Source organism: Vipera berus (assembly GCF_964194415.1).
Source record: "Vipera berus genome assembly, chromosome: 13".
Taxonomy (NCBI): Eukaryota; Metazoa; Chordata; class Lepidosauria; order Squamata; family Viperidae; genus Vipera; species Vipera berus.
The window spans coordinates 1,866,931-1,888,607 of NC_138216.1; the positions used below are offsets into that span (position 1 = coordinate 1,866,931).

The 21,677-nt window shown below is 48.2% G+C and overlaps 2 protein-coding genes across 6 annotated transcripts in view; one reads left to right on the top strand and one right to left on the bottom strand.

Annotated features, from left to right (window-relative positions):
* LOC308673811 (lysosomal alpha-glucosidase-like) overlaps positions 1–21,677 on the bottom strand; it is a 24,144-nt gene continuing 2,467 nt past the window's right edge. Inside the window, exons 1-20 of one of the 5 annotated variants that reach the window (XM_081337798.1) lie at positions 18,627–19,236; positions 17,483–18,015; positions 17,243–17,388; positions 16,382–16,547; positions 15,867–15,963; positions 13,728–13,847; positions 13,258–13,376; positions 12,829–12,960; positions 11,709–11,819; positions 11,075–11,188; positions 10,239–10,323; positions 9,434–9,551; positions 9,113–9,246; positions 6,074–6,225; positions 5,309–5,457; positions 4,321–4,462; positions 4,083–4,181; positions 3,337–3,501; positions 2,627–2,773; positions 1–1,985 (exon numbers count right to left, since the gene is read on the bottom strand). In XM_081337798.1, coding sequence (XP_081193924.1) covers positions 1,923–1,985; positions 2,627–2,773; positions 3,337–3,501; positions 4,083–4,181; positions 4,321–4,462; positions 5,309–5,457; positions 6,074–6,225; positions 9,113–9,246; positions 9,434–9,551; positions 10,239–10,323; positions 11,075–11,188; positions 11,709–11,819; positions 12,829–12,960; positions 13,258–13,376; positions 13,728–13,847; positions 15,867–15,963; positions 16,382–16,547; positions 17,243–17,388; positions 17,483–18,004 — 2,781 coding nt within the window. In that variant the 5' untranslated portion in view covers positions 18,005–18,015; positions 18,627–19,236 and the 3' untranslated portion in view covers positions 1–1,922. Of the gene's footprint in view, positions 1,986–2,626; positions 2,774–3,336; positions 3,502–4,082; positions 4,182–4,320; positions 4,463–5,308; positions 5,458–6,073; positions 6,226–9,112; positions 9,247–9,433; positions 9,552–10,238; positions 10,324–11,074; positions 11,189–11,708; positions 11,820–12,828; positions 12,961–13,257; positions 13,377–13,727; positions 13,848–15,866; positions 15,964–16,381; positions 16,548–17,242; positions 17,389–17,482; positions 18,016–18,210; positions 19,237–21,677 lie in introns of those variants that run through there. The other 4 variants (XM_081337797.1, XM_081337796.1, XM_081337800.1 and 1 more) reach the window with 4 other exon arrangements.
* MAFK (MAF bZIP transcription factor K) overlaps positions 19,976–21,677 on the top strand; it is a 14,801-nt gene continuing 13,099 nt past the window's right edge. Inside the window, exon 1 of the mRNA XM_081337818.1 lies at positions 19,976–20,147. The gene's annotated coding sequence lies outside the window, so the exon portion shown is untranslated. The remainder of the gene's footprint in view (positions 20,148–21,677) is intronic.

Here is a 21,677-nt window from a genome sequence, read left to right on the forward strand (position 1 = left end):
CACATGACATTGTATTTTATTTCACTCTTGGTACAGAAACTTGGGGAAAAGTATAAAGCAGAGTTTAAAAATCTGTTAGGTATTCCAAAAAAATAAAACAAAGGGATAAAGCTCACTTTTCCTTTTCCCCACAAAATTGCACAGCAGATGTTGATGTATAGCAGTGTAGGGGAAACCTGACAACTTTAAGACACCTGGACATCAACTCCCAGATTTCCCCAGCCAGCGTTGTGAAGTCCACGTGTCTTAAAGGTGTCGTATTTAATCAGCACTGCTATACGCTGTATTTGTTGTTTTTTCTTGCTACCTTCCATTCTGGTAAAAATAAAATGTCGCAAAAATGAGAACATCTGGACAACTTTACGGCGGTGGCCCACAAACCCTTTGCTCGTGCCAGGGCTGACTTCACAGAAAGCGGGCACTCCAGAAATAGGCTTAGCTATCCCTATCATGGTTTTACTGGCAGTAGCACTACAAAGCTGCTGTGGCACTTGGGCACGGCTCGGTATTTTGGACAAGCCAGGCAAAGAGGAAACCTCCCTGCTTTGTTCTAGAGGGAAAACAAAAGTCAGGAAACCCCAGCAGTTGGGAAAACTGTGGGTGGAAAAATAGTGCAAGCTGGATTTTCCGAAGTAGAAATCTGTGCATTTTAGCACAGTATAGACTTTCATTCTGAGGGTGAGTACAGGGCAGGGGGAAAGCGCCCTGCTTAATTCAGGGGGCAAAGCTGAGAAATACGCCCCAAACTCTCACGTTAGCCTGGCGGAAGAGTTAAACCAGCCCCATTGGCAATGATTGTGCAGCAAACCCTTCTGACTCTCAAGATTTAAAAGCAGAAAGTTCCTCCAACAGAATATTGAAAAATTACCCTTGGTAAGGTTGCAAACTTGGTCAAGCAACCAAGGTATCCATGACCTGGCCATCTAACTGTAGAGATATTCAAGGGTGGCTAATAAGAGCTGGGGGTTTAGGCTCAGTTCTTGGTGCAAGAGTTAATTTACGGGACTGAAGCAGTTTGTTACAGGGTGAAATATCACCCTTCACCATTGTGGATTTTACCAACACTGCTATCAAAATATTTTGATACTGAAGTTAGAAGATAGGGAAACTCAAATTCAGGATGTTTCCAGGATCGAAATGGAGACTTAGGCCAGTATGAGAGAATGGAACACATGTATAGACATTTCTGAATCCTCTCTCCATCTACAAACCTTGGTTTCCCTCACTGGCAGAGAGCAGGGCCTCCGGACAAGAAATGGAGTCTATAAGAATTTAATCTTCTCCTCAGAGGTTCTACATTTTCTGCAAAAGGCTGCCTGACCATACATTCAACCATCCCCTCTAAGCTACAACTGGGAGAGATCACTGACGCTTCTCATTCAGAACAATCTGGCAGATACGCTCCGCAGACTTTGATGGAGAAATTGCTCCCCCGTCCGCCTTAATAACCAAGGATATTAAACTGCAGAGTCCGGAGGATGAATTGAGCATGCTCGGCATGCCCACAGTCCACGTTCACAGAGCAGTGGAGGGAATCTCAGTAAATCCCAGCCGGCTGGCCAAAATGCCAACAACTCATCAGGAACTCAATTCCAGTGACTTTGAGTCAACGTTCCCCTTTTTCCAGCACAACTGCAAAGCGCCACTTGCGGAGTGGGGGATGTTAGGCAACATGCGGCGGAGAGAAACACGGAAGACGATGAGAGAGATCTGTGCCCAAAAGCATGGAGCAGAAGCTGCAGAAGAGAAGGCAGGAGGGCCTTTCCCAAGAAGATGCGAGGAGGCCCCGGCAGGGCTCAGCTGGGGAGGCACCACCACGGAGGTACGTGAGGATCCCAGGCTGAGGTTCCCCACAAGCAGCAGCTCCGCCTCCTCCTGGCGGTGTTCGTCGTGCAACTGGTGCAGAGGAAATTCTCCTGTCCTCACTGCCATCGTACAGAGAAGCCCCGGCTGAGAGGAAGCTGCAGGATGCTCACCTGGAGTACCTTTGGGGACGGATGCAAAAAAGATTGCCAAGTGAGTGGGCGGCACCGTTGTTTTACAAAGTTGTTTTCATTCCTGGCGTTTCCAAACTCTACCTTTCTACTAGGGTAAACCTACCCCGTGTCTAAGTATAAAATGTGCTTTAAAAATGCATCAGGTAAGAAACCGGAATGAAGCAAGAAGCAACACAATAAAAATAACAAACCTAACAATAGCTGGAGAATATTTAAATGGGATATTTGAAGAATTGTAGCATCCCTTCGCGTGCGACATTGCTAAGAAATACTGGACACTGCTTCTGAAAGATTAAAAACAGCCCAGTTTTGATCCCAAAGATGCTTTACCACGAGGCAACTGGATTTCCTTGTTTTTCTCTGAAAAAGCATCTTTGGGATAAACTATGACCCGGATGACTGAGAATCTCCATAGATATTTAGCCCAGTTGTGAGTTTAAGGAAACAGACGTAAGTCGCTCCTAAAGATTATCTACTAATAAAGCAGCTTGGGTCACTTTGCATGTACCAAGGACCAGATAGGCTGTTTTTCTCCCTGCTGGCTGAGCAATTCTGGGGGTTGAAGTCCACAAGGGCTAAAGTTGCACGGTTTGGAGACCCCTGGTCTGAATAACCAACTGGCCAATTACCTGATTGCTCAAATAAGTGAAGGGCCAGTTTTTGCCACCGACTGTGACCATTTTCGGCTCTTCCCGGACTCCGTAGACACTGAGTTTATCCACTGTGAGCTGGGTGGCTTCGGTACTAGAATGCAGGACGGTGGAGGTGAAAGTGTTCTGGAAGAAGAAGGAGGAGAGCTCAGGTTCCCTAAACAAAGATGGGTGATAAATGGCTGCCACAACAATCTTTTCCATCACTGCTAACCTGCAGTTATAAAAACGTGTGGATCGGTTTTCCCCTGAAACACCGAATTTTGTCAGCGAGTTTAGAAGCTGACAGGATTGCACCCCTGGCAAGTATACAGGTCTGCAGTGGGAGGATCCAATTCTGGTTGATGTTGCCCTTTAAAAATGTCCACTGTTTCATGCTGGACAGAAATGGGTCATCTAGAGGGCCAAAAGCTCTACAACCCCCCCCCCCGACTTAAACCGCGTAAAATGCTGCGCCCCCACAACTTTTACAAAGCAGCCTCTATGCAGCTCTTTTAAGAGGGAGGTTTCGGTGGTCGGTTGTGATTCAAAGGAAGAGAGAAAGTTCACGCTTTAGGTGTCCAGGAGAAACCCATCAGTCCCTCTAGCAAGAGCCATCCCAAAAACTTCCCTTCTTGGGCAGAGCCAGGAAGGAGAACCGAGCAGACGAGGCTCCCTCTTCCGCACAGCTGGCAGGTGGACTTTCTCACCTGGGTGATGTTGAACACCAGGTAGGAATAGTCGCCCTTTTCAAAGGTGTCCAGGCTGTCGCCGTCATCCCAGTAAAGGTCTCCCCAGGCGTTGGCGGTCTGGGATAAGGCTGCGATCAGGGTCAGCGGGTTCCGGCGCGTCAGCCAAGTGCTGCCTCCGGGTTTCTGAGACACATCAGCGGAGGGAGGGAGGGAAAGGATGTCACTTGGGATGCTCTGAGTAAGAGGTTTTCAACTGTGCCACTGCGTCTTTCCCCTCTGCTTATAGCCCAGCGGGGGCATTTTGCTAGTAGAGACTGTGACACGATGAAACCCCACCCCCACCCCAATTTTTTTTTCCAACTCAGGACTGATGAGGAAGAAGCTACTCTTTCTTCCCTGCCCATTATTTCCCAGGTCTCTATTTTAACCTTCTGAGTTGAGGAGGTTGGGGATGGCCAATCCTGGGAGTTGAAGTCCACCAACTGAAAAGTGGCCAAAGTTGAGAAACACTGTTCTAAGCTGTTGTGGGAAAGGCCTGGGCTGAGAAGCCATTGTTCCTGACCTAACAACTGACATTTAAGACCCGAGGTGAGGCAGAAAGCAGATCTTCTTTTAAGGCCAAGCTTTGGGGTCCAACGGAGGGGGAGATGATCGGCTGCTTGCATGCACCCTTGCCTGGAGAAGCCTCGGCCCCCAGAAGCTTATCCAAAATTGCGGGGGGAGGGGGGCAGTGAAGGGTGAATAAGAGCCTCTTCTGGTCTCACCTGAGTCGGCAGGATGGTGCCCTCTCTCAGATGCACGTTGATGTGATCCAGAGGGGCTGCCATTTTCAAGCTTTCCCCGCTGCTGTTCACCGACGAGCCCTGAAGAGGACAAGGAGAAGCCCTCAGGTGGGCGTCAATCCCTTGGAGGAGGAGGGTCCCCTGAGAGTCTCAGAAACGGGGTTCTCCTGGACTCCAGAGAGGGGGGACCGTGACAGGAGCTCAGGGGCTGGGCCCTTACCGTGTAGTAATCGTACCAAACGCCTTTGGGGAAGTAACCAATCACTGAGTCTGCACCAGGTTCCAGGACGGGCGTCACCAACAGGACTCGGCCCCAAAGAAACTGCTTGTCTAACGTGTAGGTGGCCTCGTCCTTTGGGAACCTACCACAAGGAACAAACCATTGCAACGCCGTCTGTCTCGCGTTAAGACCTACAGCCATCCAAGGCTCCTTGAAAAATATTCTCAGTCTGTAAGCCCAGCTCCACACATCAATCCATGGGAATCTCCATGGAGGACCTCACTCAGGGGCAAGATCCAAAGCTACGAAGAACTTCACCCAAAGCCAGACCATAGCTCTGAAACGTAAGCTACAGTGCCTTGCCCAGGTCTGGAGACCTGTTTACCTAGACTACATCATGGGAATGAACTAAATGAGCAAAGAACCTTCTTCTGCAGGGCTCAGCCACGGGCAGTCAAAGAAGAAAAGACAGACTTCCTGTTCCTGTTTAGCAGCGAAGCAGTTGAGGGATTCGGAATGCCGAGCCCTTCAGCTGAATTCCTCTCTGTTCGGGGACCCTAAATGGGCCAGAAGCCGCCCGAGAGAGGTGGCAACGAAGGAAGGAAGTCCCAGGGACCTAGGAGAGACAGCGGTCTCCCCGAACGGTCCAGGAGAAGCCTTCCAGAAACCAACAGAAGAAAGGCTAGCCTAACGTCTAGCCCAAGCTGCAAACAACGGAAGTCACAAGCTCTACTTTAAGCTGATTGTAAACAGCACGTTTGAATCTGGGTAAGAATATTGATTTTCTCTATCCTACCTATTTTCCTGAAAAGAAGAAAAGACGGCAGACTTCCCCAAAGGAAGACCCCGCAAGGAGAAGGTTGACTGGGTTCGTTACGAATGGTCTTCTTCCTCAAGGCAGCCCCCAAACTCCTTCCAAAGTGCCCCATTTCTGAAATACTTTGCCAGATTGTCTCGCAGCTCATCCAAGACGCAGCAAAGGACTCACTCAAAAAACAGAGGGCGGGCGACAGTGTCCCCTTGCAGATGAGCCCGATGGAAGAGGGAATACAGCAGGGGCAGCAGGGTGTAACGGAGTTCCAGCGCGGCCTTCATGGCAGTCCGGGCTGCTGGGCTAAAGGCCGTGGGATCTTGAGCCTGTTGAAAGGGGAAGGGAGAGCATGAGCGATGGTTGTAAGGGTGGGGGGCCGTCAGGCATAGTGGAAGGACGAGCAGTCCAGAAGGCATCAGTAACTTTGCGTTGCTCTCAGAAATGCCGACATGGCCACCCGTGAGTTTTTTAGGAGTCAAAGGTAACTCTGAGGAGACATTAACGTCTTCGACAAAGAATTAATAATCCCACCATGGTTCATCTTGCTTGGGGAGGAGAGCTATATTGCAACAGCCTTTAGCTACGTCCAGTGTAATGGAGCTCTTCGGAAGAAGAGTCAGACTTTTATTTTTCCCCCGTCAAAGGGTTCTCAGAATTCTCTGCACGAGTCGCCACATACTTAGGGAGAACTCTCAAGTCAGAGACTCATGCAGGGACACAACAGTGGCCTCTTCCGAAGATAATTAGTCCTTCACACGCGGAAAGGAAGGCTTCCTTGCCTCAAGTCCGGCTACGATTCTGTGCTCTGATTTTCAGGAACAAGAGGTGGCAAAGCCAAGCCTCCCTGTTCTAGCACGGATTGGGAGGGGAAAGTAAGAGATCTGGGGAAAGACAGGTGAGAGGCAGGGAAACAAACCCCCAGCCCAGCCTCCCCTCACTTACCTTCTCAAGTGCAGTGTTGTGGTTGCGTGAAAAGGGATAGAAAGCCCCGAGCTGCATCCAGCGAACACAGAGCTCTTCTGAGGTGGAGCTGGAGAAGCCACAGATGTCGGCCCCAACCAGTGGGACTCCAAAGAGACTGAAGCTCAGCATGCCTGGGGATTCGGACAGGAGCAAAATGAGGCCAGCCACTGGCTACAGAGGGGCAGGTTTCAGCAGCTGGAGTTGGTCACTGGAGTGCTCGGTGTGTGTGTGTGTGTGTCTGACCTTGGATGCAGTCCAGAATGAGATGCCCTAACTATGGACAGATATCCCGGGCATTTTGGTGAGCATGGTATTTATTAGTAAAAATCCAAGATAAAGGATAAAGATAAAGGGCCTTGAAATGGATATGGAAATATGCAGAGTGCCAGTAGCTCTGATATATATATATATATATATATATATATATATGTTTTCGTAGATTCTCGCGGGTGTCTGTATGTGTAGATCTAGAGTCTCGGGTTTCTTCCCGCGTTCCTTTCATCTTCAGAAAGTTGTGGCGACGTTTCGACGAAATCCCATCCGTCATCATCAGGCCGGAGTGTTCCTCCTGCTGCTTCCAGGAGCAATGCGTGGTCTGGCTGTTCCTTTCCTTCCAACTGCCGGTGGGGCTGTGTTCTGAGGCGTGGCTGTCTTCTGATTGGGTGGATGCGTGGTTGTCTTCTGATTGGTTGGAGGCGTGGCTGTCTTCTGATTGGGTGGATGCGTGGTTGTCTTCTGATTGGTTGGAGGCGTGGCTGTCTTCTGGTTGGGTGGGGTGTGTTCTGAATGGGTGGGGTTTTTTGTTGTGTTGTAATATCCTGAGTGTTGTGATTTGGTGTCCTGAGGAGTGGGCTGTGTAGTGGCCTCCAGAGCTTTGGTTTGGCTCCGAGTTCGAGGACCTGCTATGTATCTCTGGTATGGGTCAGTCAGGTTCGTGTGTGCATTCTTCTGTTTGGGTGATGGCACTTTTGCTTGACTTGTTCTGTCTTTTATGTGGGAGAGTTTTTGTTCTGGGTGTGGATGAGTCTTGCTGGGGCTGGTGGCATTTGGGGTTGTTTGTTGGTTTTTTAAATCCTTGTTTGCTGAAATTCGTTTCTCTATCAATGCTGGTTTCCAAATGGCATGTAGGCGGGAGGTGTCGTCTCGCTTGTTCATACTGTCTGGGTGTTTTTCTATTTCAATGGCTTCTCTGATTATTCTGCTATTGAGATGTTCTATTTTGGCGATTGTTTTTGTACCTTCAAAATTGATGTTGTGTCCCGTAGTGTTTATGTGTTGTACTAGTGAAGATGTGTGATCTTTCTTCTGTACTGAGTTCTTATGTTCTTCTACACGTACCTCTATTCTTCTGTTAGTCTGTCCGATGTATGTTGCTGGACAGGAGGCGCATGGGATTTGGTATATGCCCTGGTTTTCCAGTTCTATTTTGTCTTTGGGGTTTCTCAGGATGGTTGATATCTTTCTGTCAGTGTTAAATGCGGTTTTGATGTTATGTTTGCGTAGTACTTTACTGATTTTGTCGGTTGTTCCTTTTATGTAGGGCAAGATGGCTCGTCCGTTGTTCTGTTCTTCTTCTTGGATGTCCAGCAACATACATCGGACAGACTAACAGAAGAATAGAGGTACGTGTAGAAGAACATAAGAACTCAGTACAGAAGAAAGATCACACATCTTCACTAGTACAACACATAAACACTACGGGACACAACATCAATTTTGAAGGTACAAAAACAATCGCCAAAATAGAACATCTCAATAGCAGAATAATCAGAGAAGCCATTGAAATAGAAAAACACCCAGACAGTATGAACAAGCGAGACGACACCTCCCGCCTACATGCCATTTGGAAACCAGCATTGATAGAGAAACGAATTTCAGCAAACAAGGATTTAAAAAACCAACAAACAACCCCAAATGCCACCAGCCCCAGCAAGACTCATCCACACCCAGAACAAAAACTCTCCCACATAAAAGACAGAACAAGTCAAGCAAAAGTGCCATCACCCAAACAGAAGAATGCACACACGAACCTGACTGACCCATACCAGAGATACATAGCAGGTCCTCGAACTCGGAGCCAAACCAAAGCTCTGGAGGCCACTACACAGCCCACTCCTCAGGACACCAAATCACAACACTCAGGATATTACAACACAACAAAAAACCCCACCCATTCAGAACACACCCCACCCAACCAGAAGACAGCCACGCCTCCAACCAATCAGAAGACAACCACGCATCCACCCAATCAGAAGACAGCCACGCCTCCAACCAATCAGAAGACAACCACGCATCCACCCAATCAGAAGACAGCCACGCCTCAGAACACAGCCCCACCGGCAGTTGGAAGGAAAGGAACAGCCAGACCACGCATTGCTCCTGGAAGCAGCAGGAGGAACACTCCGGCCTGATGATGACGGATGGGATTTCGTCGAAACGTCGCCACAACTTTCTGAAGATGAAAGGAACGCGGGAAGAAACCCGAGACTCTAGATCTACATATATATATATATATATATATATATATATATATATCCCGCCCTTCTCTGAAGACTCAGGGCGGCTTACAATCTAAGAATCACAAATCAATGTGCTTAGCAATAGCCTTCATTCTATGTATATGCCTGCTTATTAGGGCTTTCGCCCCCCCCCAAGCGGCATTTTTACAAAGTCAGCTTATTGCCCCCAACAATCTGGGTCCTCATTTTACCTACCTGGGAAGGATGGAAGGCTGAGTCAACCTTGAGCCTGGTGGGACTTGAACCTGCACTAATTGCAGGCAGCTGGTGCTACTTAAGGAGGCATTAGCCCACTGCTCCACCAAGGCTCTTGCTGCGCTGGCAAATTACCCATAAGTTTCTCATTTACAAGTTTCGCAACCCACTTCCAGCCATGTGTATGATGGGGCAGCTTCACATCGACTTCATAAAAAGCACACAGATAATGAGGTCTTTTACGGTCTGTGTATGACAGGAGCAGCAGATATTCAAAATACATCCAAAAGCAGCCGAGCGGTACCTGGAATGGACCAAAACATATCCTTCCATTCGCTCCGGTTGTCCCCCAGCCAGTGTCCCGAATATCTGCCCTGGCTTGGGAATGTGGAGCGTGAAATAACAAAGGGTCTCCTCCCTCGGATTTCAACAAGAGCCCTGCAAGGGAAATTAAAAAAACCAAACCTAGTAAAGAATAATAGACATATTTGCAAGGCTGATGAACCTTCAGCATGGCAAAGTGGAGAGGAGGAGGAGGAGGAGGAGGAGGAGGAGGAGGAGGCACCTGCAAATATTCTATTGCTCTCACCCCCGAAAAAGCAATTCCTGAAGGGGCCTGGCCTACCTTGAGGTGGCCTTGGCTTCCATCAGCCCATAGAGGTTGTGGAGATTGTAATGCACGGAGAGGCTCTGCTTGGCCGAAGCGCAAATAGTCTTGGCAGAAAGAGAACCACCCAGGATCCCTAATGGAGACGGAGAAAGGCAGGCAAGGAGAAGAAAGACCCGGCATAGGGGTCTTCTCAGCAAGTCCTGTCCGCTCAAATCCAGCCTGGGGGATGCTAAGGCAGGCGTTTATCCTTGCGCAGATATACAGACCCATGTGGGCTTCCCTTTGTGGGAGGCGAGCAATGCTCTGCGAAGCATGGAAGAGGGGTCAGAATGGAAAAGGAGGTCCTAGAATCGAGATCAAGAGCCCTGAGCTTCTCAGGTGTTGCTGAACTACAGCTGCCAGCATCCTTCACCAACTGGGATGTGGGCTTTTGCAAGCTTAAAAAAAACAACAGATTCCCACCCCTGCTTTGCAAGGACAAGATCAGGGAGCTTCGAAATAACCCTTGGGCTGGTGATCCCATCTTCCTTGAGCAGTTTTTGAACCTTCCCGAAGAAGCTCCCTTGTAATCCCGAAGTCCTGGTTGGTCTGTGGTAAGTTATCTAGGAAATGCACAGCAATGATTTTGCTGGGAACCTCTGCACTATATTTGCAAAAACTGCTGGGTTACCTTCAGGCTCCCACATGGGCGGTGCTAAAACTCAGGAAACAAAGCCGATCAACTAGCAGATCTACTGAAGCAGCTTAGGTAGCGTGGAAGTTCGTGAAAGGGTTGGTGCCAGCTTTGCTGTGGTGTATTTTAAGTGATCCCGTTTCTTACCTGGCATGTAAGGTGGGTTGTCTAGGTCTCCTTTGGGGCAACTTTCTGTTGAGCCATCAATAAAGTTGGATGGTTCATTCATGTCCTAAAGCAAAGAGATCTAGATGGAGTTAAGAAGACCTATTCAAAGTCTGGCTGCCGAACACAAGCTACGCTAGCCTTCTATAACCAGGAGTAATCTGTCAGGTATTCTCTAAGCTGGGGGTCTTCAAACTTGGCAACTTTAAGACTTGTGGACTTCAACTCCTGGAATTTCTCAGCCAGCCCTGGGAGTTGAAGTCCACAAGTCTTAAAAGTTGCCAAGTTTGAAGACCCCTGCTCTAAGCTTAACAGTTGGATGGTCCAGCCTATAGAAAACTGACTTCAAGGTCAAATTTGGGTGGAATTAAAATTCAATTCAAAGTCTCACTCCCAAATTGTAGATAGAGAGCCATGTTAGTCTATGTTAGCAAAAACAAAACGAAACTCAGAAGTTTGGTGACACCTTTGCTAGCATTTTTTTTTACAATACATCAGCTTTTGTGAGCTACATGGAGCATTGAATACATGACTGCATTGGATGAAGTAAGCTGTAACTCACAAAAGCTGATGCTGCTAATAAAATATGTATTCATCAGCTCAAGAAGACTGATGTATTTTAATGAAATGGGTTAATCAGAAAATGTGCTGCTAGACATACACATACAGCCACCTGATTTCTCTTCCTAATGGAGTTCCTGACTTGGTACTTGGAAGCCCTCAGCATTATATCTATTTTCTATTTTTACTAACGTCCAGTTCGCAGTCATTGACGACTTGCCAGACAGAAACCAAGAGAAGTTAAGAAGGAAACGTACGAGCCAAAGGCCATCGAAAGGAACGTGAGCGTGAAGATGCTTCAGATTTTCTAGCCACCACTCATGAGTGGTTGGGTTGGTAAAGTCAGGATAAGCAGTGAAGCCGGGCCAGACCTGGTGAGAAAATGAAATTTTAAAAAATAATACTAGATCTGGTAGTAAGATCATAAAAACTTCAGCCTGGCTGGCTGGGGAATTCGGGTCCAGAAGTCTTAAAGTTGCCAAAGCTGGACGCCGCTGCTCTTAATGAAATTGTGAGGAAAGAAATACTTTCAGAGACAAAACTCCGAGAACACATACAGAATACTTTCTCCTGGGTAGTTTTATGAGGTTGACAACACCTTCAAAACAGCTTGACTGAAAGTGGTTTTGGAGCATGGACACAAAGATAAGAAATCCTTCTGAGCTTTACTTAAGATTTAATTTTCTTATGTCCTACAAGGAAATCCAGGTATGTAGGAATACAGAGAGAAAGGCAGACATCATAATCAGAGGACTAGAAAGTCCATCTGCAACAGGAACTGACAATTTCACACTTTGCCTTATCTCTGATGCCTCCAGGAAGTTTCTGAGTTCTTTTTATTAACTCTCAGCTGTTTTGAACAATGTGGGTTAACCGAAAGCAGATGCTAACCTCTCCAATCAGGGGTTTCCCTTCGGTGTTATTGATGAACACGCCGCGCTTCAGACCTTCGTCGTAAGGCCAGTAAGAGCCAGGAGGCTGAGTGCTGCTAATTCCGGGGTCCTGAAAGAAAATAACATGAGAACCAGCTGTTTTATACAGCAATTTTCCCAGACTGGGCAACTTCCAGATGTATAGCTATAATTCTCTGAAATGTCCATAGTAGCACACCTCTGGAGAACAGACATTTTTAAGGCCAGCATTCCAGGACCGGCTCCAAAGGATCCTTTAGCCATGACAGATTGTGTTTGCTGATTCGAACAGCTTTGTAAATAAGCCTATCAAAGGGACTGGTCATCGAGGTTCGTAACTGGACTCTTAGAACTGTCAGAAGAGGGACAGAGAAGAGCCTTCATCCTGGAAACTGCAGTATTTCTGTTCTGGCTCCAGATTATGTTCTGGGAAGACTTGATCTAATTTGGAAAGGTCTAGGACAGGGGTGTCCAACTGCCGGCCCATGGGCCGGATGCGTCATGACAAAACCGCACCCACCCCATTGCCGGCAGTGGGGAAAAAGCTCTGATATGTCGCACAACATGATGTAACATCGCAAGTTTGACATGTCTGGTCTAGGATAACTCGCCGCGAGACGACTCACCATGGGACAGTTCAATGCGGGATAACTCAGGAGAGGGACAAGTGAATTTGTCTTGCTTTAAGTTTAGATTTAGGTTTGAGGTTTAGATCAGGTTTAGGATAACCCAAGAGACGGACCATTCACTTGTCCTTTTCAAGAGTTATCCGCATGGAGTTGGCTGGGGCAAGATGATGGGAGGGTGGGGAACTCAGCCATGGCGAGTTGTCCTTTCCGACTTCTGAAGTAGATGAACCTTTAGCCAGGTGCATGTTTTGTTAGCAAAGCTGTTAACAGTCCTTCTCTAGCGTAGAAGCTATTCCGACTGCAGTTTCCTAGAAGTACTGCAGCTTGCTCTAACCACCTAAAAAGACGGTCTCTCTCTGGGTGTGGGTTTATATTTATACACAGCGCAGTGACACACCGGCTGGAAAGAGAAACCCCTGTTACTTACAAACACACCTTCCACCAAAGCAGGAACAGAAGAAAGGTTCTTACCAGGATCAGCACGTAGGATTGTCCATGTTTATGAAGGTCTTCTACCATCTGGGGAAGGCTGGCAAACCTCTCGGAGTCCACGGTGAAGTCCCGAGAGCCGTTCATGTAATCGATGTCATTCCACTGGGCATCCTGCAAGAGGAACAAGAGAGAGGACGAAGGGGAAGCATCTCCAAGCTGGCTGGTGCAGAATGAACCCATTTGGAGATGGCTCCTCTGAAGAACGTGAAGAACCACTTGGCCTCGTTTGCCATGGGGAGAATTTGAGGTCCCTTCTGGGGACAGAGGAGACACAGTAATCCAATTTTATGGGGCTACAGTTGCCATCACCCCCAGATCGAGGAGAGGAGGTACATTCCAGGAGGAATGGCTGGATCAGAGGCTGAATTCATCTTCTCTTCCTTCGTGGAAGGTTGCTACTCTTTTTACCTGAGGGATCTGAAAATTCCGCATAGCTTTGACCATCTCCCAGGTCTCGTTGCTCGTCCGGTATCCCCAACGGCAGAGATGGAACCCCAGTCCCCAAAAGGGGGGCATGGCCGGAAACCCTGAAATGGAAGTGGTGGGAATTGAACACATCGGCCTCTCTAGTCGGACCAACTTCTACTGGGCAGGTGACCACCACCTCTTTTGACATTATAATTTAAGTGGAGTTATAATTTAATGTCATTTTCTTTCTCTGCGTCAGAGTTGGAAGGCAGGGTTAGCTTCTAAGCATGAGTGAATAAACGTCTCCTTATGGGCATCAGTTGCTCCTGGCTAAGTCTCTGGGTTTCAAGGGCACAGCCTTCCCCAACTGGGCACCCTAAACCCTGTAGGCTTCCACACACACCCTCCCCCATCCGCCTTGGCTCCTGTCTGAATTTTCCAGCCAGTTTGAAGAGATGAAAGATACTCACCAATTACTTGCTGGTACTGCTGGACCACCAAGTTGGGGTCTGGTCCTAAAAAGATGTAAAAATCTAAAATTCCCCCAGTCGTCCTCCATGTCAGGGCAGGAGCAGGCTGAAGAGCCACCTCTGGAGAAAGAAAGAAAGAAAGAAAGAAAGAAAGAAAGAAAGAAAGAAAGAAAGAAAGAAAGAAAGAAAGAAAGAAAGAAAGAAAGAAAGAAAGAAAGAAAGAAAGAAAGAAAGAAAGAAAGAAAGAAGGAAGGAAGGAAGGAAGGAAGGAAGGAAGGAAGGAAGGAGAAAGAAAGAGAAGGGAATGTCAAATTAAGCCTTTCAGAAGACATTCTGGGATGTAGCACCATGAAGAGGTAATGCTTACTCACTTCAAAAGCATCAACATATTCTTTGCTACAACTCAAGGGACTTGCTATTCCAGCAATTCTGCTTTTGGGGGGCCACCATTCCCACATGCCAAAGACTATCCAGATTTTTATTAGGTGCATCCTTGTGGCTTTCAAGCCTGCCTCAGAAAGGTGAAACTGAACACCAAACCTTTTCCACTTGCATACTTAGCAAGGGGAAAAAAAGAGACAGACAGGCAGCTTTCGGCTGCGTCTACTGTGTCTTTGATTCCTCTTGAAGATGCAAGAATCGAGTTGAAAACTGACTGGTAGGGTTGAACCCGCCACTGTGCCTTTCAGTTCCATTCCCACATCAATGCCTTTATAGCAGCCTTGTTGTTAGCTGCGAAGTCGTGTCCGACCCCTCGCGACCCCCTGGACGACGTTCCTCCAGGCCTTCCTGTCCTCCACCATCTTCTGGAGTCCATTTAGGCTCACGCCTACTGCTTCAGTGACTCCATCCAGCCACCTCATTCTCTGTTGTCCCCTTCTTCTTCTCTTGACCTCAATCTTTCCCAGCATTAGGCTCTTTTCCAGTGAGTCCTTCCTTCTCATTAGGTGGCCAAAGTCTTTGAGTTTCCACTTCAGGATCTGGCCTTCTAAAGAGCAGTCAGGGTTGATCTCCTCTAGGACTGACCGGTTTGATAATGCTCTCTACATGGGGCTGCCCTTGAAGACCACCCGGAGGCTTCAGCTGGTGCAGAATGCAGCTGCACGGGTTGTGATGGGAGCACCCCGATACTCCCATATTACACCCCTCCTGCGTGAGCTGCATTGGCTACCAGTTGCCCTCCGGGTGAGATTTAAGGTGCTGGTACTTACCTTTAAAGCCCTACATGGCTTAGGCCCGGGATACTTGCAGGACCATCTGTTGCCGGGAACAAATTCCCATCGTCCAGTACGCTCACACAGAGAAGGCCTCCTCAGGGTACCGTCAGCTAGGCAATGTCGGCTGGCGACCCCCAGGGGGAGGGCCTTCTCTGTGGGAGCGCCAGCCCTATGGAATCAGCTCCCCCCTGAACTTCGGATGGCCCAAAACCTCCAATCCTTTCGCCGTGGCCTCAAAACACTCCTGTTCCACCAGGCTGACCTGGACTGACAGGCATTTTAATTAATTATATTTAGAATTTTTAATTTATTTTTTAATCTTTAATTTTAATTTATTGCACAGATGATTTCAATTTTATTTTTATCTTGATTTCTGTACTTATTATATGTTTGTTGTTAGCCGCCCTGAGTCCTTCGGGAGATAGGGCGGGATATAAATCCCATCAATAAATAAATAAATAAATAGTTGAAAGGCCTCAATTCTTTGGCGCTCAGCCTTTTTTATGGTCCAACTTTCACAGCCATACATTGCAACTGGGAAGACCATAGCCTTGACTATACGCACTTTTGTTGACAGGGTGATGTCTCTGCTTTTTAATGTGCTGTATAGCAGCCTATAGCAGCCCTATACACAAATTCACTCGCAAGCTGTGATTTGGGAGGATTTCTTAAGGAAGAAAGGGCAAGGGCAGGTTGGGTGCTACAGTTCTTCATAGCTCTTTGTGTAAGTTGTGTTTGATGCTCATTTATCTTTGTCCAGCAGTCACGGTTTTGGACAAAACAGAAGTCTGACACAGAGAAAAACCTCGGCCTCCGGAAGCATCCCAGAAGAAGTCCACGAGTCATAAAAGAGCCAAGGTTGCCTACCCCTGATCCATATTATAAACACCTCCAAAAGGGAATTTAAAAAAAACACACAGACCCATCAAGTTGCTGTTCAGGAGGAAAACGCCGTGGGCAGCTCCACCTTTCTCCATGAGAAGATAGAACGGGTGAACGCCGTAGAGATTGTAGGACTCCTGAACATAATAGAGGAGGGGGGGGGGAAGAAAAGTGTTATCATCTTCATTTAGGCTTTTTTTTTCTCCTTAGCCAATCATCATACAGAGTCACTTGAGAACTGAGAACTCTCTTGAGCCATGCCAAAGTTGCATTCAGCCCAGACCTTTGTGCTTCACAGCAGCTGACCAGAGGCCTCCAAGTAGGCTACTGACCAAACGTGGAGGAGCACCAATTTCTTGCTGCAGTTTCCCTCCATACAGAGACATACTAGCTTGATCTGTACAAGTATACAATCACTGTTACAAGACATCATAGTAGTTACCACCCTGAGTGTCCATTCTGGCACATGAATGTCAAGAGGAGGGAGCAAACAACCCAAAACCCCGTAACCACCACCCAAAATAAACCAACTCATAAATCCAGCCTAAAACCTACTGTAGGAGGGACGTCTCGGGCCCACAGAGGCAGCGTGTTCCACTCCAGATTATGTAGGAAGTTGCTCTGATGTTCCCCCAATCCGTAAAGAAATGTAGAAGGTAGAACAGTGGAAATCTGGAGAAACTGATCCGCAAAAAACAGGGGAGCCACTGTTGTGTTCAACCTACCAGAGGAAACATCCCAATTAAGAGAAAGACAACAGGTTTTTTTTTAAAAAAATGGTCAGTTTTTATGGCTCAGGGGTAGCTTTTCAGGATGACGGCAAAGAAATGTTGAAAAACAGCAGGAGCACAGGTCATTGAACTAGCAACTAGATCCTCAATCATTCGTGACTAAAGTGACCGATGAGTCCAGGAAAATAAATAAAAAAAAATCTGTAGCTTTGGGAAAGGAAAAGAGTTTCCTCAATTTGAGTGCTGCAAGGCATGTGCTAGTCTCGGTGTAGGCTGAGAGACAACGAACGGATCCCGCATATCTCATGGTGACCTATCCAAAAGACCGCAAATATGAGATGAAGCAGTCAGGAATCCCAGGGGAAGCTTCCTGCCTTTACTAAAAATGTTCAGAAGTTGAGCAGGAGGCATTCTGACCATCTATGGTCCCTGGCTGGCTGTCCTTCATGAAGGCAAAAGCACTGGAGGGCAACGCAGCAAACACAGCACTGCGACAACAATGATATCTGGATTCCTCTTTTTCAAAAACAAACAGAAGCACCACTGATTTCAGGGTATGGAGCTGTTGCGCAACCCCTCTTGGCTATTACTAATCTGACAGGGAGGGCCATCCGGCAACATCATCTTTCTGGAAAGACAGCCTGAGAAAACCACTAACCTAGAGGGGGCGGGGGGAAATGCTTACAGAACTGTCCCTGAAACTCTTCGCTTGACTATCAAGCCAAAAGGCTCCTTGCAGAGCTCAACGGAATAGAGAGGGTTCTCTGCTCTCTTTGTGGCTTGAGGAACGTCAAGAGGCACCTCATACCGAGGGTTGATGGCATCAGCAATCTACAAAAAAAAAAAAGAAGCACAAACATTGTATCACGTGGAAACAAAGACACCATTGTGAAAGGGCTGCAAGAACTTTGAACCAATGTCTCACCTTGACGTGCAACCGAGAGTCTGTTTCGAACTCCACACTGAGCTGCAGCTTCTCGATATCTTTTGGATAATAAGTCTTTCTTTCTCTGGTTAGAAAACCCACCAGCCCCAGGTCGGTCTCATTTGTGCTCCCCAAGGTGTAGCTGGGGAAACCGGGGGGATAAAAGCACCACGGAACCCCATTTGTTCTACCGAGGGCCCTCTCACCGTCAACAAAACAGCACCCCCGACTCTCACAAAGTTCTCGCGTCACAATCACATTTCTCTCCGGGTAACAGTCGAAGCGACGGTTCTCTGGCACGGAGGTACATTTTGACCAGAAGGGAACCCCATGCTGATCCCACCAAATTTGCCCGAGAACCCAAACGGTCACCCCGCTTAGGAGGGTGGCTACCATTAAGAGGCCCCCACCTAGCCACCAGGCCGACAACTTCTGATGGCACAATGGTTTTCCCTCAGCACCTTCCTCTCCCGCCTCGGCGATCTGAGAGACGTCCGTTGTCAGCTTCTGATAGGACTTCATGGCCGCTGTTGCTGCAGGAGGAAAATAAATTCAACTTTTTCCGTGGTTCTCAGGGTGCTAATGACAGGGCGTGAAAACAGGGAAAAGTTATTTACGCCGCGGGGATCTGCAGATCATGCTCCTGCAATGCAGGGGACGGTGGCACCCTCTGAAGATGATCTGAAAGCTTCCTCCCATACCAGGTGCTCCAACCGGGTGAACTCAACTGATTGAAGCAACGGAGCAGATCCCATCATTGCTTAAATGTCTCAACTGGCTACTAGTTTGCTTCCCAAAGGCAAGATAAGAACATGAAAACCTTTTAATTCAGGAGCTGGGGGCTTTGAAGTGCCCTTTGGCTAAAGCATCACCAGCTGCCTTATTTCCGAGATCATTGACAGCTGTCTTCTGCTCTCTGCCCACCCCGCTTCCCGCTTCGCTCTTGCTAGGCAGCAATCGTAGCCATGTTGATCGTGAGGAGGTATCAGAAATCCCAAGTCTCCTAGCGAAATGCAGGCACTGAGTTAGGCTGCGGACAAACACTGGAGCGTCTAAGATCCAGGTGGTGAAATATCCAGCAAGAGGGGACAGAGGGGGGGGGACCCTGGGCAGAAAGCAAAGTTTATTCAAGCCACAAACAAACCGTTTTAATGCTTTCTGACACAGGACAAGTCACCCTTTCAGGACTTATTAAGTCACCTTTGTTGAGATCAAGAGGAAGGCCAGCCCCAGAAGTAAAAAAAAAAAAAAAAAGCAAAGCAAACCTTACCTCTGTGTGTGTGTGTGTCTCCTCTTGATAGAGCAACAGCCGGAAGGAAGGGAGAGAGCCGCCCAGTGTGTGGCATTTGCAAAACACAACAGTAAACCTCCTACAATAAGCGCCTGCTTAAAACAAAAGCTTCTTTCCTTCCAAACAGGGCATTGCCAGCATTTTAAAGTTTTGTGTTTTTTTTTTTTAAAAAAACAGCATTCTACGCCAACCCCTTGTTTCCCCTTCTGTACCTGACCTTACCTAGCACGACCCATTTAATCCGTAAGGGTTTCTTTGGCTATTGGCAGAGTGTCCCATTTATTTCACAGGCGAGAAAGAAGCACAAACATCCTACTTGGAAAAAAGTATGTAATAAGACCTTTGGGAATGTGAGGGTCTGCATTTTAGAAGGTGAAAAATATGAGGGAAGCTTGCATTTCAAAATCTTTGGCCACAGCGGGCTTTTTTTGTGTGTCTGTGCGTGGTGTATTTATCAGTTTCACTATATTTTAATACTGTAACAATTTAGGTATAAGCTAGAGACTAAAATGATGCTTTAAAATATATATATAATGAGGAAATGATACATTGGAGTAATAGTCGCACCACTTCTATGCAGCAAGAAATACTAGATATGTTGTTGTGACTTGAATTGGAAACTGACAGGGATTTTAATTATGTTTTTAATTTTTAACTTAATTTTAATTTTAATTTATTCTACTGGGGCTATTAATTTAATTTCTTTTTAACTTTTGTATTATGGTATTTTATTGTTGTGAGCCGCCCTGAGTCCTTCGGGAGATAGGGCGGCATATAAGTCCCAATAATAAATGAATAAATAAATAAATAAATAAACTGGCATAATCTACATTTATTTCTCCTTCGCCTTTCGAAGACTGTTTTCTTCCAGGGTGATGAAACGCTGTGGGCGTGGCCAGGCCGTAGGCGCGGCTAAAGAGAGACACAGGGGGCGTGGCGTCTCTCTCTCTCTCTCTCTCTCTCTCTCCCACTGACGTGAGGAAGCTCAAAGACATCCCATCCCGGAAACAGGCGGAGAGCTCCGATTGGCTGGAAGCGTTCAAAATCAAAGGGAGGGTGGGAAAAGAGCAGGAGCTTCGCGCGCGATTGGTTGTTTTTTTTCCCCTCCCTCTTTCCCCCCCCCTGTTGTGGTTCCTCCTCCTCCTCCGCTCACTCGCCCGCACGCGCGCCAGGGAGGAGGCGGGAGCGAGGCGGCTGCCCGAAAGGGAGGGGGAAGAGGAGGAGGAGGAGGCGGCGCGCGCAGCCCCTCCCCCTCCCCGGCTGACTCGGCCGTTGGGGGCTTTCCCGCCTCGCGCCTCCGTCGCCTCAGAAGCGCCGCCGGGCAGCGGCTGGTCGCCGGCCGACGGTGAGGGCCCGCGCGCCCCGGAGGTCCAGGTAAGACGGCGGCGGCGGCGGCGGAAGGAAAGCCGGAGCGGCGGGAAGAGAAAGAAAAGGAGGAAAGGAGAAGGGAACAAGCGGGCGCTCTCCGCTGAGGGGAAGCCAGGCGGCCCGGCCGCGCGCTTGCGTGAAAAGTTGGTGGGCGGGGCCTAAGGGGGCGGAGGGGCGGGGCGTCCTCTTCCCGCACGTGGCGGAGGCGAAGTCGGGCTTTTCTCAATGGGCTCCAATTCAGCGCCGGGCTTCGGAAGCGGGAGGCGGCCGGCCGGCCGGCCCTCCCGAGCTCTTCCCCGGCGACGGAGGGCCCTGCTCGCCATGAGCCCCTTGCTTGGATTCGAGCCGCCCGCTCGGCCCCCCCCGCGTCGTGGGAAGCCGGCTCTTGCGTGTCAGAAGCAGGTAGGGAGAGCAGCTGAGGAAGGAAGGGCTGTTGTGCGAGTAGGACGCGGCTGGGGGTGAAGGGTGGATGGGGGGGGCAGGTTTTGGTGACCCGGTGGAGCGGGGTTGTGCGAATGGGGCTCTTGCGGGTCGCGAGCGCAGCTTTCCTCTGCAGTGTCAAAGGGGGGTTGTGTGAATGGGGCTCCTGGGCGCCCCTTGGAAAGCAGGCTTCTTTTGAGAAGAAGGGGCGAGGGAAGGAACTGCTCTTCTCTGTAATGGCTTTCCAAAGGGGTGACCTAGGAGTTGACGTCCATGAGTCATAAAAGAGCCGAGGTTGCCTACCCCTGGGTTAGGAGCTGAGAGAAGGAGTTCCCCTGCAAGTGACAGCATGGCTGAATGGGCAGCCAGATCTGAGTTTTTCCCAGCTCAACTGTTGTGCCCAGTCTGTGTTTATCTACAATTATCTACAATAATACTACTTTGTCTCAGGACACTGTGTGTATCCATAAACAAACACTTAACTGTTACTCCTTTTGTAACACATGAATTGAGACTGCGAGCCTAGGCCTGCAATTTAAGCTGTGGAGCCATAAACTTAATTTATGCCCTGCAACCCCCCCCCCTTACCTGCTGCTACTGGAATTTCCCCTTCCTGGGGACAAAATCAGTTAAAACCTGGGAAGCCCCTGGCTTCAAAGCTCACCTCCGTCCTGCAAAAAAACTGCACTCAATGAGACCACCTTAAGGAACTCCTGGGGTTGTGATGGGGTTTTTCAGCCTTCAGTTTGTGTGTACAGGTAGTCCTTGACCACAACTGAGCCCGAAATTCCTGTTAAGTGAATTTTGCCCCGTTTTGCGATCTTTCTTGCCGCGATTATTAAGTGAATCATTGCAGTTGATAAGTTTCCCCATTGACTTTGCTTGTCAGAAGGTCGAAAAAGGGGATCACGTGACCCCGGGTCATAGCAACGGTCATGAGTATGAATCAGTTGCCAAGTGTCTGGCTTTTGATCACATGACCACGGGGATGCTGCAAAGGTCATAACTGAAAAACAGTTGTAAGTCACATTTTCAGTGCTATTGTAACTTTGTCACTAAATGTTGTAAGTCGAGGACAACCTGTACTAGCTCCCAGCATCCCACCATTCTTGAGAA